The sequence below is a fragment of the Macaca fascicularis genome, chromosome 6 (genome assembly GCF_037993035.2).
Source record: "Macaca fascicularis isolate 582-1 chromosome 6, T2T-MFA8v1.1".
In the NCBI taxonomy this organism is placed as follows: domain Eukaryota; kingdom Metazoa; phylum Chordata; class Mammalia; order Primates; family Cercopithecidae; genus Macaca; species Macaca fascicularis.
This window is the reverse complement of record NC_088380.1, coordinates 180,765,321-180,783,020: the sequence shown is the minus strand read 5'-3', so window position 1 is coordinate 180,783,020 and position 17,700 is coordinate 180,765,321. Positions and strand designations below refer to the sequence as shown.

The window sequence follows — 17,700 nt, the reverse complement described above, 5'->3', positions numbered from 1 at the left end:
ACAAAAGGTAAAAATAAAAAGAATTTTTCTTGTTGGTAGGTTTAGGCAATCAGTGAATAAAGAAATATAGCCCAGGAAGCCTCTTACACCCTTTCCAGATGCACCATTCTGTGATTTAAAACACCCAACGCAATGCACCTATATAATTTCAAGATAGAGTTGTTATATCAAGCATCATTGATATCTCACTTACCTGAAATAAACATTTCCTAAAATAAATATGCTTGGGCTTTTTTTTTCTTAAAATAGTGAAACCATCCCAGAATGCCTAGGAATATTATAGACGTGGTAACCAAATGCCACCCATATCTCCAGTGTCCCATCCCTGGGGTTTCCTCAAGGCCCTTCATTGAATGCTCAACATAAGGTTTGGGAATTGCCGGATAAGAGAAAGAGGAAGTTGTCCAGCCTGCCCTTTCCCTCAGTAATCTCTACAGTTGGAAGAGCTGCATGTTGGGAAAGACAATTTAGAAGCAAAAGATCTCATAGTCCATTTCTCTCAGGACAAGAACCTATTCTAGTCTTGAGAATACTATACTCAAGAAAGAACAGATACCAAATTAGACAAAACAGGATATTCTCAGTGTTATATTTTGTTACAATAAATCCTTATGTTAAAAGTTTGAGAATGCAGTTTAAAATATAAACACTAACACATTACAGTACTTGGCAGTCCACATGATTAATGGGTCAAATCAAAGATAGTATTTTCAATTGACATGCCATAGAGATGATAATCCCGCACACCGTATCCTATGACACTAAGGTCTGGGGAGGAAATGGGAATTAGAAGTCAAAAGAGACGTGTTTTCAAGCCCTTTGGTAGTCTGGTCACAAATCAAGATTCATTGACAAAGACTCAAAACTGAACCTCCCGGATACGGACTTTCGTTATTAACTAAACATTGGGTTTTTCACTTTTGTTGGGCATTTGGCCTTCAACTGACGACTGAATGCTGAGATCCTGGGCTTACAGCCCGTATACATATTGAAGGCTACAAATAAAAAGAACTCTGCGGGGCAGGCAGCAGGTGCACTAACAGTACAGGCCAAAGACACAACCACCCACCGACACTTATAGGCTTACATAAGAATGCACAGTGGCCACAGTACTTATATGACTGAAGATTTTTTCATATTGGTTTGTGCTGCATTAGCTCAACAGTATAGTCCTAATATTTTAAAATGTTAATATTCCCAATCAAGAAAGCATAATCTACTTGTGTTAAAAAGAAATAAGTATATTAAAAGAAATCTGAGTTAAAAGTTTTATTCATTCAACATCTCACATTACAAATATTTAAAAATTATATGCATACTGGTATAAATAGTCATTTGCAAACTATTTAATAACATTAATTTTCCACTAGCACTTCAACAAATGAATTCTTTTAAAAAAGGAACTGTGTTATATAACTTAAGAGTAGAACATACAAAAATAGGAACTTAACGTGAAAATGACTTTAATAAAAAATGAATTACCCTTATTTAAAATGCTATAATAAATACTACAACCTCCCCATACACAGTAAAAACTATATGGAAATTCAGCCAAGTAGTACAATTAACTGACATACTTAAATAACTTTTCCTTCTGATAATATGAGCAATACACTGGAAAAAAAAATTAGGGATTAGTAAAAACTAGACAACCACTTGCTAAAAGTTTCACTTCCAAAAAATATAACAAAAATCTGATGAAAATTATAAAAACTAATTATACTTTAAATTTTAAAAATATAAAAAATAAAACAGTTGAATACAATATTGTCCCGATTCTTACAATGCTATCAATCACAGTAGCTTTAAAATAATAAAATAAAGCAAATGACCAAAACCTCTTTTATTCCATTTTTAAAAATAATCTCAAATTTACATTAGTAGAAAGATTGATTTCTGATTCTTTTCTTTAGAAACACCAGCAAGAAAGAGGATTACTCTTAACAGTAGAAAATGACATTTTTAAATGTCTGCAATTAAAAACAAAGAATTACACTGCAAAGATCTTTCAAAAGTTTGAAATAAGTATTGCACATAACTTGAAGTTAACTTGCCACAATTCATCACATTCAAGTTTTAAATCACCTTTTAACAGAAGATTCAACTCTTCAAAACAAAAGGGGTGAATTATCAAGTCTTTCCAACAGCACTCTCATAAAATGCTAAATTCATTCACTGCAAGTTTTATTTTGCATTCTGCAGAGGTCTGTGTATGGAGAAGTATATATATTATACCAAAGCGCGGGGACCAGAGGGGAAAGGAGAGGGTTCCTTTACATAGAAAATAATCAGAAACACTTTATTTTACATTGCAAAAATAACCATGTAATTACTCTGTAACTACATTGTAAGTACATGGCTGGTGCCATGCTAGTGCGCTAGAACTACATGCTTGGTGAATTGAAGTGATGCCCTAAAATCTGTAAACTAATTACATGTTAATTATGTTTGAGTTACATGGTAACTCCCAACTACAATCCCATGTAATCTGAAGAACATGTAATCAATAAAGTTCAGAGTAATAGATAATCATTGTTTATGCCCTGTAAATTGAAGTGTAACCAAATAATCTGTAAACACGCTTGTCACACAATCACAAGTAAATATTAGTAGAATAACAATTTCTTACATTAATCATGCATACTAACATTACAGACCTGTCCCAAGGCAGGCTATTTTTTTTCCTTATATATAATTTAAAAGAGCAGACATCTCTGAATCAAACACTTAACATCAATTTATTAATATTAAAAATGGCTAAACATTCACCAAAAATGTCTGCGTTTTATGAATAATTTTAAAAACTTAGTAAGAAGCTGTAGACAATTTTGTTATTTTAAATTTCTACCCTATGCTTATGCATTTAGTTTTTTTTTTTTTTTTAAGGAACTACAGTGTTATCTGTCATTTTCATGCGAATTTGTTTTCATTAATTTGTGACTTTACATAGACTATTTCTTAAATTATAGGTACACCAATAGCTGGTGCTGGGGAAGGATGTTTAAGCAACATGCTTTCTCTTCTCTGCAGACTCTAAAATAGCATTGCCAGTGCACGACATTCATAATTTAAAATGTATGCAGAGCACTGAAATGTATAAAAAGCAGAATATAAGAAAATAAAATTTATTAAAATTATTTATATTAAAAAATGAAGTCTATGAAGATCTCTCAGTAATAAAAGTACAAAAAGCTACTCTTTGCAATATGAAAAATTGAGGTATTGCATAAAGAGATATCCCGTCAGTGAAAAGTGTGCCTAAAAATGTTCACTGTTGGAAAAACAAGATATACAAAAGTAGTGCATAACAAATATACATTATGTGCATGACAAAATAAGTTAGCTACAAAAACACTGTACCGAAATTCAGCAGGTCATGTACAAAGGGAAAAATTATTATTCAAAGCTAGTTCTCAAACAGTGTTATTTCTTGTTAACTCATCACACCTGTTTACTGAGTAGGAACAGCACGATAGCACACCCCAAGCCACCTACAAGCATTTAAAAGAGTAAAAAGAGGCAAATGAACATTCCAATTAGAATCATGTAGTTCAGGAGAAAAGAAAAAAAAGTCCCTGACCAGCTACACAAGAGCACCCTCCATTCGCATGACTGCTTTCAATATTTGCAGGGAATTCTTTAAAAGCAGCTCCCTTTCTATGTTTGAATATTAGACAGCAAATGCCTCCATTTTGACCTTTGGAACTTAACAGGTATAGTTCATTAAAGCCTGTATTAAAAATAAAGGGCTGCTTTTCCTAAAGATCGTCCATAGGGGTCATAAGCCAGGTGGTTCCACAGCAGTGCTGGGGCAAGTCTTTGGTTTTGAAGGATCCAAGATGGTACTGTTAGGTAGCACAACTAGCAAGATTGCCATTCGATCATTTTATTTCATGTTTTGCCCACTGATAATAATCCTTTTAATGATGGATAGGGCATTTAATAAGAGAATGTCAATTAAAATAAAAGTTACTTCCATGACTAGGGCTTCAAGAGACTATTTTAAATTTACCCCTGAAGCATACTGTTCAACACATAACGCCTTTCAAAGCTAGAATTTTACTTATAATAAAGCATGCATTACTTGATGAAGTTGGCACTTCAAACACTGACTATGTCCCATGCTAAATTCTGAAACTGTATTGTTATTTTAGTTTATAGGAAGAGTAAGATAAACATACGTACCTTTGCACAGATTTACACAGTTACTTAGTTCAACAGTGCAAAACACTTTGCAACTACTTTTTTTAAACTTTTTTTTTTTTCATTTTCTATGTTACAACTAAATTACAGGATACCCAAAGTAACTTTAAATCTAAAAGTAAGCCAATCAGCAGCCAAATTATATATTGGTTTTGTCTTCCAGTTTTGGCTACAAGTGTACTGTAACACAAAATCAAAAATTATATCCTTGAGGTATCTCTAGATCTGTTGTTTTTTAACGTCAAAATGGAGAGCAAAGGCTGACACCTGATGAGTGTTAGTAAATTAGGATATAGAGTTTATATATAAACATCAAAAATAAAATTTATACATTTGTTCTTCAGGAGAGGAAATGCTAGGTTTCCCACCAGTTGTCATTAATTCTAGCTTTGGTAGGTTTCCTGGGGCTTTGACCAGATAAGTAAATTAAATAAATAAGTGCACTCCTCTCAGTAGTAAATTTACCCAATTTTTACATTCTGAATTTTAAAAATTGTTTAAGAGAAAATAAACCTAGCTCTGCCTACTTTACTTTTTTTTTTGTTGTTGTTGTTTATTTTTTCTGATGTGGTGGTAATTTTTTGAGGGATAATGAAATTATGTTCAGCCTCAAAACCCTGAAAATTAATTATAATGCTGCTCAATCTTGCTTATGCATTTGTTTGCTCTAACATGCTCTTTCCATTAAAAATTGTTAACTTCCTCTATTGCTGTTAAAAAAATTAAAAAGGGATGGAAAAAAGAGAGAGACAAAAAAGATGAAAAAAAAAAAAAAAAGAAAGAAAGAAAAAGGCAAAAGCACTTCCCTGGGGGAAAAACTGTCAGATAGACCGATAGTGTTATTGTTGCATGGTTATTTTAATAAAAGTATTCTTATATGTTATATTATTAACAATAATTTAATTAAAAACCCAAAATACTCTATTGTTTCATTTCTCTTTTAATATTTCTCTCTCTCCTCTAAGAAAATGTTGCAGGAAGTTTGGATCCTCTTGGTCTCCAGCAAAACAAGAGAATAAAACTTCCATGCAATCCGATGGCAATACGAAAAAGGAGTTCATATTGTTTGCAGTGACACAAGAATCTACAAAACACCTATATTATAGGTCATTCTTTTCATTATACTATAGTTAAGTTACAGACTGCTACAAAAGGACATGCCAGCGTGAAGAGGTTGAGGAAGGGGTCAGAATTAACAGAAGAGTGCACTTATTCTGAGGCCTGAAAATGAGCACTGTAGTTATCCTTTAGTTCCAGCGGAATGAAATATGCCGAGGGCGGTCACCTCCTTCCTTCACCAGGGGCTTGTGGAATTCCCTGCCAGCGCGAGAATGGATAGCAGCCCAGCAATATTCACAGTAATACTGCAGACAGGTAACATTAGCACAGAAAAATGGAGCAAATTTTCCCCCACAACGGGCCCCCTGACATTCATCACACAGCTGATCATCCAAGACATATGGCTTAACTTCCACCTGCAATCAAAAATAGGAGTTTACATTTTTCAGTGACGAGACCAGCAATGCTCACCACACATGTACATTTCCACCCACTATTTGAATGAGTCTGTTAGAAGGTGCCCAAAGAGGAAGGACCAATTATCCATTTACTGAAATATGGATAGTTCATCTTTTAAGAACCTAGTAAGGCTTTTATTATCTATCATTTTATATTTTTTTCTTATTAAATAAACATCCTTCAAAGGAAAAAGGATTTCAGCAGACATCATGAAGTGAAGCCAACTGTTGAGACTAGAACGTCATGAGATTAAACCCACAGGAGATTTTTCATAGATACAAACCCTCATTTTAATTAGTGGATCTGGATTTTTGTCATATGTGGAATCATAATTTAAACAAAATCAACCAAGAGGATCCAAGTTCCACACAATTGCACTTCAATATTCAAGTTGGTGGGAAGACGCCTGACTACTGCGTCACAAGATTCTGAGCTGTCGTAAAGCCTGGCTCGTGGTTTCTATTTATAGTGTACACATGTTGGGTTATAATCACAAACCTGGAACTCTGTTTAAAAAAAAGAAAAAAAGATGCAGCCATAGGATTCACAGTCTAAAACCCTGCTTTGTTCTTTCTCAGTAAGAATATGGTTCACCTGAGTCTAAAAGTCAGAGGTCAATTTCTAAAACTGGGCCTGTTCCAGCGTTCTGTCGGCCAACCTGTCATGTGAACCTTTCAAGCATTAACAGTCACCTGGTTATTAATTCATCAGCTAGAAAAGAGCTGGTTATTTTTAGTCTGGAGAGATTCATGGCTGAAACTCCCTTACAGCAGGCTGTCACCACCACTGGTGGCATCCAGCTCTGACAAGGAATCCCGACCAAGATTAGCCATGAACAAAAGGAGAAGAACATGCAGTGAGTCACGAGTGTGCCTCTGTGCTCCCGCCTGGGTGACAGAGTGAGACCCTGCCTCTAAAAAAATATTGTTAACTAAAAAAATAAAAGTACAAAAGAAGAAGAGTGCCATGAAGTCCAGGAAGAGCAGGCGTAAGGACAGCACTGGGCTTCTGGCCTCCAGGCTGCTCCATAATGTCTACAGAGTGACGAGAACCCTGGGCAAAGGGTTTCATTGCAGAGGAACACAAATTCAGTCTGAATTTCTAATGGCCACCCCCACAGCTCTGAAACTTATGTTGGAATGAGGCAGTGAGATGTAGGTATTTTTTAGTGTGCATAAAAAACCAAGTAGGCCGGGAGTGGTGGGTGGCTCATACCTGTAATCCCAGCACTTTGGGAAACCGAGGCAGGCAGATCCATTGAGGTCAGGAGTCCGAAACCAGCCTGACCAACATGGTGAAACCCTGTCTCTACTAAAAATACAAAAATTTGGTGGGCATGGTGGTGTGTGCCTGTAATCCCATCTACTCGGAAGGCTAAGACAGGAGAATCACTTGAACCTGGAAGGCAGAGGTTGGAGTGAGTCGAGATTGTACCACTCCACTCCAGCCTGGGTGACGGAGAGAGACTCCATCTCAAAAAACAAACAAACAAACAAAGTTGGTATGTTAACATACTAACCTTGTCCCTCCCCGATGCTTATAATAGAATAGCTACTTTTCTCTTTAATATATTCACAGTTTGTAGGATGACCACCACTATCTTAAATTTTTTTACTGCCAATGAAGTAGACTGTACATGACATGAAACGTAAAAAGCAGAAACCACTACTGACTTGATCATTTTTACATCTTGAATTGAGAACAACACGATCAAATCAATCTATTTTAGCACAATGCCTCAGAGTGTTGGATATCAAAGTCAGCGTGCATGAAAGTGCCAGTGTGCCATGAAATAAAAAGGAGACACCAAAATATAAAGCAATATATTGCTTCCCTCATCAATAAAGGCTTTCTATGAAAAAAAATTGCCAGCTGGACCAAACATAGTGCCCAGTAATGTAGCTGATTACACATTCTGGTCTAAATTCCTATCTCACTACAAACTAAGTTTGCAGACTGGCGTTCAGTCCACAGGCCACACTTCGAGTAGTAAGGGCAAGTGATAGTTCTATCTTCTAGGAAACAAACTCATGAGGACAGGAACTTCTTGCCCTAAGCACTAAAACATTTGTTGAATGCATGAAACACCAAGCTAAGAAATAAATCAGTGAGAGATGGCGGCTGTGGAAAAAGAAAAAAAAAAAAAAAGAGAGAAATCTGTGAGTGCAATTCATTGAGAAATAGGGGCTTGCTGAGGTCTTCGCTATGTCCCAGGATTAAAAAACAAACAAACAAAAAGGGCAGGAAACCTCAAGGGCATTCCTGTTTGTATACCTGATATAACACAGTACAAAGGATTCCCTAAATATTTATTGAATGAATGACAAACTAAGTGAATGAATGGATGCATGGATTGAGACTGAATGGAAGCTACAGTTTAGAGAAGATTAAATTAACTCAGGTAAATTATAGTGTTCTGATTAGGCTACTCAAAAAACTAAAAGATAAAAGAAATTCATAGGAAATTATTTCATGTATTATAGAGCATAACTAACTCTATAGGCAAAATTGTCAGCTGTCACTTTACTGTCATAAAATTCTCTCATTCTAATATTGGTAATCGCACATTTAGAGGACCATTTCTAGAATTTTCCAAAATGTAGTATAAGGCTTACCCGTTTATCTATCTCTCCATGCTGCAGCTGAACAAAGCGGGCACTGATAGCAGCTATGTAACTCTGTTGATTAGAGAACGCAACTCTCCCAGCTCCTTTTGGGTATTTTAGCTCAGGGTCAGTATCAATCCCAGCGTAGCACACACCTCCATATAGCCGATCCATTATCATCGCAAGCTCCACTAATTAAGAAAGGAGCAAAGAGGATATTTAAAATTAGGAAAATTCATCTGGCTCACCAACTGTTTCATCAAAAGCAATTCATCTGTACTCTCAGCTCACATCATTATAATAATTATTAAAATGAAACATTACTACAACCAGTCATCCATTGTGTTAAGCCTTAATCTTTTAATTGTGGGCAAGGGGTTGCTAGGTGTTTTCTAGTATGTTCTCTTTATTATTCTCACGACTCTATGAAGTAGGCAGTAATTTCCCAAGGAAATTGAGGCGCTGAGGGGCGATCCATCTGTCCAAGGTCACAGGTCATTAAGTGATAGTACTCCCATGTTTGCCTGCTCTATGCCATGTTGCTGCCATAGATTTACCAGTTAATAATGGATTGATTAATGTAATAATTACTTGAACACGAGAAAACTAACTGGTAGATTCTTTGGGGGCCCTCCTGGCTTATTTCCATCAAAACCCTTTCCCCCACAGTCGGTTCACCAATTTTTCATTTAAAAAAACCTTGAAGTAATGACTGCATGTTCTTCTTTATGAAGTGTTAAAATCATGCAGCTACATTCCTGTTCATGTTATGTTTCTTTTAATCTCATTTACGCTATTAAACCTCAAATTACTTGAAGTTAGGAATTTAATTTGTTCTGTAAGTACTACTCTAAAAATACGATGCATTGCTGAGAAGTCTATTATATCCCAGAGCTCAGTCAGTGGCTGCTGAGCAAATGAGGATGTGGGAAACAAATACTGACAATCTCAATACAGAGTCTATTCTTGAAGGGCTTGTTTTCTTTTCAGACAATGATGAGAGTAATAATTAGCATTATGCAGCACTAGACTAAGTACTTTGCACTGGTCATCTCATTCAACCCTCAAAATAACACTAGGAAAAGTGTTTCCCCTACTTGACAGATGGGGAAACTGGGAATTAGAAAAGTCATGGAATTTGTCCAAGGTCACTTAACTATTAGAGCACATGAATTCAAACCCAGATACTTTGATTCTAGAACTCTCACTTTTGGATGTTAACTCAAATTCTTAGGAAAAATTTCTCCCGAAGATCTTTATATTTCTGTGCTATGGGATAGAGAGTTTGTTGTCTGTTTCATCATACCAGCTCGTAATGGCCGAGGAACACCACCAACAAATATAGTTTTTCGTGGGTCAAGTGGCTGTGAACCATCCATCACAAAGTCACTGTCACTGAGATTCCAAGGCCGAATCTGGACCTAGGGAACGTGCAAACCAAAACGTCTCATTCTCAATACAGACAATTCATGGGCAAAAAAGTTAAAAATTATTACAAAGTATTTTATTTCTAAAAGCAATAATCCTATCATTACAAGTCAATAAAGCTGGGAAACTAGAAGATTTAAAAATCGTGTATCCCAACCCATCATTTTATTTTTAGGAATAAACTAAACCAAGGTGGAAAGTTCAATTTGATTCTCTATTATAAGCCAAATTACTTAACATGTCTGTAATTATTTGTAAGTTAAATCACTTATTTAGCTTATTTGGGCCTTTAGTCTGTCCAGTGCCCCAATATCTACATAATTTAAATGTTTAGCATGGTATCCAATGCCAATCAATATACAATGCTAAGTAAACTCGAATTGTGTGTCCAATCAGTGTTTTTAAGCTTATTTGGGCCTTTAGTCTGTCCAGTGCCCCAATATCTACATAATTTAAATGTTTAGCATGGTATCCAATGCCAATCAATATACAATGCTAAGTAAACTCGAATTGTGTGTCCAATCAGTGTATGTCCAGGAAATGCAAACTACTCCTGATACTATCAAATCTGATGCATTATTTCAAAATGGTTTTGAAAGTAAAAATACTGATGATATTTGCAATATTTTTTTTATATGACAAATACTTCAGTGTATCCATTAGATTGGTCAATCAAGAATCATGTACCTCATTTAAAACTGTTTACATTTTCTAACTATCACAAATGCCCACGCCAACGGCTATGGGTTGACAGCGGTGTATACCCAAATACACACACCAATAGAGTCCTAGGTCAAAGGTCCCAAATTCAAATACGGATGGGGATTGGCAGGGAACATAAACAAGTCAAGCAGCAAGAGTCCAGACCACAGGAACTCTTAGAAAGTTTCTGACCTAGACAACCACAAGACATCAAGAGAAGTTCCACAAATGTTATTTGCTTAAGCTGGGCCCACTGACAACTCCTTTCTGCACTATATCCCATCATTCATTGGGTGCTGGCTGAGTGATAATAATCTGCTGCTTTGCCAGATTCATCAAAACATGCCAGTTGCTCCCCTTCCTAAAGGCTAAATTTTATGATAAACTTTTCCAAAAAGAAAAAACAGTATGCTATGCAATGTATCTATACACGTATATACACGATTCACTCTACTTTGGAGAGTACCATACATAAAGTTAAGGACAATATTGGGTAAAATCTTTATCAAAGTGAGGAAAAAGCTAGAAAGACACGCATATAGTATTTGTGATTTGAGTTCTGTTATTCAGAGGCAATTCAGCTATTTTATTAAATGCATTATCAAGTAAAGTCTTTATTTTATTTTATTTTATTTTTTGAGAAAGAGTCTCACTCTTCACCCAGGCTGGAGTTGCAGCGGTGTGATCTCTGCTCACTGCAATCTCTGCCTCCTGGGTTCAGGTGATTGTCGTGCCTCAGCCTCCCAAGTAGCTGGGACTACAGGAAAAATTAGCCTGGCTAATTTTTGTATTTTCAGTAGAGACTGCATTTCACCATGTTGGCCAGGCTGGTCTCGAACTCCTGACCTCATGTGATCCACCTGCTTCGGCCTCCCAAAGTGCTGGGGTAACAGGTGTGAGCCACCACGCCCAGCCGTGAAGTCTTTTAAAAATAAAGATTTACCAATTATATTTCAACTAACCAAAAATTAAATGTCATATTGATATGTGCAAATATATAGAATGCCAATGTTAAGAATTTCACAAGACTTTACTTAGTCTGCTTACAAACGTGTCAATTAAGTACCCGAAACACATCAAGTTGTCTATGGGTTTTTCACACAGAATAGATGAATGGAGGCAAAAACAAGAAGCTATTTGATGCTAAACTACACTTACTGGCTTATCCTTGATGGTGGGACTCGATACACAAAGGTAGAGTTTTCCATCTTCTTCAATGCATGCATCAATGAGAGCCTGCACAGAGCTTTCATCTTGAAAAAGCAGAAATGCATAGCCTGAAAAAAAGGGGGAAAGAAGGCTTACATGTTTTCCTATCTTTTGGTAATTCTTCAGGGGAAAGGAATCATGCACTAAAACTAAAGAAAGGAAAAGGGAATAGGAAAAAAAATTAAAACAATATTTATACCAAAAGTCTGATAACATCAACATACAGTTCCTTTTGGTGGTATCTTGAAACATCTTTTAGAGTAAAATTAAATTTGAATTAAAAGAATATTAGGTTGAAATTTTAAAGAGCATTTGGGAAAATGCAAGTTTAACAATGAAACATTTCACAGTGAAGGTGAACATTTATGAAAAGGCTACACATTAAACAATGTAAGAATAAATTACATAAGTATAATGAATCTTGAGAATTACCTTTAGGAGGAAAATACGATTTGCTCTCGGCTTTATGAGGCCAATCCACAATCAAAGGGCCAAAGCGACGAAAACTAGCTGTGATCTCATCTAATAACAAAGCAAAACAGTAGATTTAAATGTTTTTATGATCATTTTTTGAAAGTTTTTTTTTTAAGTTTCATATCTACTATTTACAAGAACAGTAAAAAGAACTCCTTTATCCCCTTCATCTAGATTCTCCAACTGTTAATAATTTGCACATCTGCCTTCACACTCTTTCTTCTCTCTTCCTCTTTCTCCCTCTATCTGTACATATAAATCAATCTTGCCATCCAGCCAGCATCTTTTTCTGAAATGGTGCCCTGTAATCCCAAACATAACTACTGGTATCTGTTCAAAGCAAGGCCACTCCCTTATATAACGATTTTGATATCACACTATTAGTGATTCACAGAGTTCATTTAAATTTCAAAATCCTTTCTGATCCACACTGCTATCCAGAACATAGGTCGTACTTAATTATCATATCCTCAGAGCATCAGTCTTTTTCCGATTTGGAACAGCTCCATGTGCTTTCTTGTCTTTCATAGTCATTCTATAGAATGACTGCTATGGTCTAAACATTTATGTTCCCTCAAAATTCATAAGTTGAAACCTGTTCCCCAGTGTGAGGGTATTTGGAGCTGGGGTCTTTGGTAGGTGATTAGGTCATGGGGGTGGAATCTTTCAGTGGGGTTAGTGCCCTTATAAAAGAGGCTCCGGAGAGACCCTTCACTCCTTCTGCCATGTGAGGGTACAACGAGAAGATTATTCTTTATTGGGAAGCAGGCCCTCAGCAGACACTGAATTTGCTGGCGCCTTGATCTTGGAATTCCCAGCCTCCAGAATGGTGAGAAATAAAAATTTCAGTTGTTTATAAGCCACTAAGTCTATGGTATTTTTTTATAGCAACCTGAACAGATTTAAGATAGTGACCCTCAACCTGGGTCTGTGCTCTGCCTCCTATGACCAGAATCATGCTATGTATTCCAAACTGGAATATCACCCTAATGGTGCAATGCCATCCTGTCCTACCATGTGCATGTTAATCTTTTCTCCCCCCAAGATAAGGGCTCACTATGTTGCTCAGGCTGGTCTTGAACTTAAGTGATCCTGCCGCCTCAACTTCCCAAGTAGCTGGGACTACAGGTGCATACCATCACACCTGGAGGGCGTGTTAATCTTGATCGCCTGGTTTCTCTACCACAAGGAAACCTTTTCTCCTTTTGTACTCAATTAGTGTTTTACAAGAGTATATTGTGTTGCTCACCAATATCCTGTTCCTTCATGAGCCTTGGCATCCATTGAAGACTCCTGCCTATATTAACTACCACAATAATGGTTGCCAAATAATGATTATCTGTTTCCATCATTCCTTCTACATGTATTAGTATTGTGCAGTAGGGAAGAGTTTTCCATCTGTCCCATTGATTTATTCATTTATTGATATCAGTTTGGGTCTATTTTATTCAATGGGTTGTGATCCAATTCACTCATTTATTTTGATGCTCAATTTGTCCCAAAAATTGTCCCTGATTTGGCTCTAATTGTCAAACTGTCAGGGACAATTTGTCCCCGCTTGTCCCATAGGCGTGGGAGGCTCCTATGTCCTTCGTACTTCTTGCCACCATTCTTAAGCACTTTCATGCTTTCTGGCCTAAGAAGATACTCCAGGCTCATATTATTCTTTCCCTGTCCCAGCCCAAGAATCAGTCTTTTTTTTTCAAGATGTATTGATCATCTTAGTGGCAAAAGATATTTAGAAACTAAAATACAGGTGCTCTATATGCTCACTGCTAATGAGTATTCATTATTTCTAAGTCTTCACAGTGAATGAAGCTAGGAAATAAATAAATACACACACAAACACGCATTTATAACTATTTCCGTATCTGTGTATGTACTTACAAAAACTAATGAGTTCATACTGATATTTTCAATATGACTCCAACATCTCATGGCTTTTCTGAGCCTTCCGCCTTTCTATTTTTATATTCTCTTTTTGCAGGGAGAAACTTAGCTCCCAATACCTGTAAAGACATTTACTAATTTGCTCAATGCAACCAATCTTTCCCCTACCCTGCTAGCCTCCTCTACCTTCTACCTTTGTGCCTTGGGTCTTCTCGCCCTTATTTCTTGGATACTATACGTGCTGCTGCTCAGTCCTCTGAGCAAGCCTCCTCCACATACATATATACACATCCCTCCTCTGAGACCTCTTCCCTGTCACCAATCCACTTCCTTGACAGCAATATCTCAGCCTTAGAGGAAGGGAGAGGAAAAAGGGACGAATGGGAAAAAATGATAGACAAGGAAGGCCTGACCATATTTTGCTATTAATTTAAATGATACAAATTATGCTACATTATACATTTGGACACTAATGAGATTACGGAACGATACATTTCAAAGAGACTTCTAGAAAGAGTAGGTAAGCATGTGTAGATAAGACATGATAATAGGGCAGGGTAAAGGAACAGAAAAGAAAGATGAGGAGTATGTCTAAATTCCAGTCTGATAGAGCTGTTTTCATCTTCCCCAGACTGTGAAACAGTCTAATCTGCTCTGCTACGATATCTGTTTCTACGGTAAGTTTAGTTTCTGTGAGTCTAGTAAACAGGGAACAATGTCAGTATAACATGGAAGTTGTACTGGTTCATAAATGATTTTTCCTAGGCAAGGTGAGCTAGCATAGTTTGAGGAAAGAACTATAAACTTCACCAGGAAAGGAAAAAGCCCCCCCACTTGTCTGATGTACAGGTACAAACCCTCCCAGCTCTGTTATAAGAAAATTAAAAATAAGTGCAGCAACCAGAATTCTCTTGTCAGAGAGCTATGCCCCTAACCTTGCGGGGCTCTTATCTCCTGACAGTTTAGTTTGCGCTTCCTCAGGTGTTCAAAGGTCGGTTTCCATCTGCATTGTCTCCATGCTTGCAAGCCAACATTTCTGCTTTACTGGTTTTGTACATTTTCAATATTCCCTGAAGCAGCCCCAAGCATGTTGAGCTACCTGCCTGAATTGTCCAAGTTATCTCCAAGGTACTAATTCTCTTCTTGTTAGTGCTTTAGGTACAAAGTTCATTAGATTTTAAATGATTTGTCTTTAACCTTATTTTCCCCCATAAACCCTGTAATTTTTAGTGCACAATTCTGCAGAACACAATATTCTTCAAGCTATGCTGAGAGCAGGATGGAGACTGATTCAGACAACCCTGAAATTTCAGCATAGCTTCCACCAAGACATTTTATTGTAGACAAAAAGAAAAAGCAAAAACCTCAGTTTATTTCGATCTTTGGCTTTTTAGAACCACTTGTGTCTCAACCTTCCAAAGGATAAATCATCTTAAAGAAAATGAAGTGACTTGATAAGTTTGATCCCAATCTAAATGTGAAGATACTAAACCTTATTATTTATTAGATCTTATACATGTGTAAAGAAATCTATTCTATTCTCCATAACATGATTTAGTGGATTTCCATTTTCACTCAGGAAATGAAGACAAAAGAAATTAGGAAAGCAATCAAGAATATGTGATTGGTATAAGGTCTGCTACTCTGATTTTTATCAGGGTCACTCAGACCCATGGATGAATAGCATATTCCTGAACAAGTCCCTCTAAGTCTTTGCATGGCTGGCTCCTTATTCAGGTCTCAGCTTAAATATCAATTCCTCAAAGAGGCTTTTCTTATCCACCTAATTTTAAAAAAACCCCTGTGTCACTATTTTACATCATCCTGCTGTGTGCTTTTCAACATTTGCTCTCTAGTATTTTCTGGCATATTTATACATTGTTTATGGGCCTTCTTCCAATAAAATGTAACCTCTATGTAAGCAGGGACCTTCCATCTTGTATGCTACCTCAAATAAGATTATCTTTGTAGTACAACTGTAGCCTCTATTTTTCAAAAGTTCATGCTTAGTCTAAGATTTTAAACAATGAGCTACACATTTGTGGAGCACTCATAAAAGGTGGGGAAAACAAAGGAAAATACATCACTGAATTTGTCCAAAGTTAGCACACACAGACAAAAAGGGAGTTAGTACCCATGTATGCACCCAACAATCAAATCCCTTGGAAGCTTTCCCAGTGATGTTTACTCCTTTTCATATAGTCCAGTCCCTTGCTTTAGTTGGTTGGCACAGCTCTGCTCCCCTCCCTTCTATGAATTAATCTTATATGCTATGATAGGAGGATAGGACAAGAGAATAATGCAATCAGGGCTAACGACTGGAACCAGATAAGACTGTTATTGTAACACTATCTATGAGTTTCCTACTATGTGCCACCATCTGGGCATCCTGCTATAAACAGTTCTAAATATACCTTCATCAATGTCTGGAGGCAATCCGCCTACAAACACCTTGCGAGAATATCGTTCCACTCTTTCCCCATTCTGGTGACTGAAACAGTGAGGTGAACCCAGGCCACTATGAAGAGGTTGATCCCCACGGCCATCATCCAAGAATCCATCTTCCATTGGAAACAGTGAAGACTGACCTGGAATAGAAAGCAGGGAAAAAACGGTAACAGAAAACGTTCCTTGTCACTGATTATAATGCATAAGAAACAAGGAAACAGCAGATTCAATAAAACTGCTGCTTTTGTTTTCTCACTGAATAATAGAAACACTTAGCTATACTCTTGAATTCCCACCAACTTAAAGTCCCAACTGAGTCAGAGAGAAAGCACATGGTTAAATATTAATAGAGGGCGACTCAAGTATCCCACTGGGATCCAGAAACTTCAGTGAAGTGAACTGAAGTACAGGAGGAGAGAGCACGCTTTAGCAAGCAGTCGGCAGCAGACTGTACTCCCTTGGCAGGGCCCCATGGCTATTGGCAACCTAGACATGTACACTAAGTATTAAATTTGGCTATAAGACATTGAATCACTTACATTTCTTTAAAAAATCAAACAATATAGCCTGCACGATTTCCTCTACGAATGTGCTTAAAACGAACAGGTAGATTTTTTTTTTTTTTTCCTGAGACAGCGTCTCGCTGTTTTACCCAGACTGGAGTACAGTAGTATAATCATAGCTCACTGCAGCCTCAAACTCTTGTGCTCAAGTGATCCTCCCACCTCAACCTCCCAAGTAGCTGGGGCTAGAGGCACATGCCATGACATGTGGCTAACATAACAGGTAGATTTTTAAAGTGACCACTCATTTTTGTTTACCTTAACTAATGGGATATAATCAAAACCCACTTAATGTTACATTCCAACTTCATTGTGTAGTCTTATGGAATTTCAGATTATTAGGCATGCTAAAGATATATTTATTATTAGCTGGGTAAGGGTATTATCAGCTTGCTAAGGGTATTATCTATTTCTAAAAACTAGTCATTAAATTTGCTATTTGAGGCCGGGCGCGGTGGCTCAAGCCTGTAATCCCAGCACTTTGGGAGGCTGAGACGGGCGAATCACGAGGTCAGGAGATCGAGACCATCCTGGCTTACATGGTGAAACCCCGTCTCTACTAAAAAATACAAAAAACTAGCTGGGCGTGGTGGCAGGTGCCTGTAGTCCCAGCTACTCGGGAGGCTGAGGCAGGAGAATGGCGTGAACCCGGGAGGCGG

General features: G+C 37.1%; 1 protein-coding gene across 4 annotated transcripts in view; it reads right to left on the bottom strand.

Moving 5' to 3' along the window:
• Window positions 1-1,254: 1,254 nt before the first annotated feature.
• Window positions 1,255-17,700, bottom strand: part of CPEB4 (cytoplasmic polyadenylation element binding protein 4) — a 72,512-nt gene continuing 56,066 nt past the window's right edge. For all 4 annotated transcript variants that reach the window (XM_005558550.4, XM_005558552.4, XM_005558553.4 and 1 more), the window contains 6 exons: window positions 16,445-16,618; window positions 12,099-12,188; window positions 11,616-11,734; window positions 9,634-9,748; window positions 8,337-8,518; window positions 1,255-5,678 (listed from right to left, as the gene is read on the bottom strand). In XM_005558550.4, the coding sequence (XP_005558607.1) occupies window positions 5,451-5,678; window positions 8,337-8,518; window positions 9,634-9,748; window positions 11,616-11,734; window positions 12,099-12,188; window positions 16,445-16,618 (908 nt within the window). In that variant the 3' untranslated portion in view covers window positions 1,255-5,450. The remainder of the gene's footprint in view (window positions 5,679-8,336; window positions 8,519-9,633; window positions 9,749-11,615; window positions 11,735-12,098; window positions 12,189-16,444; window positions 16,619-17,700) is intronic.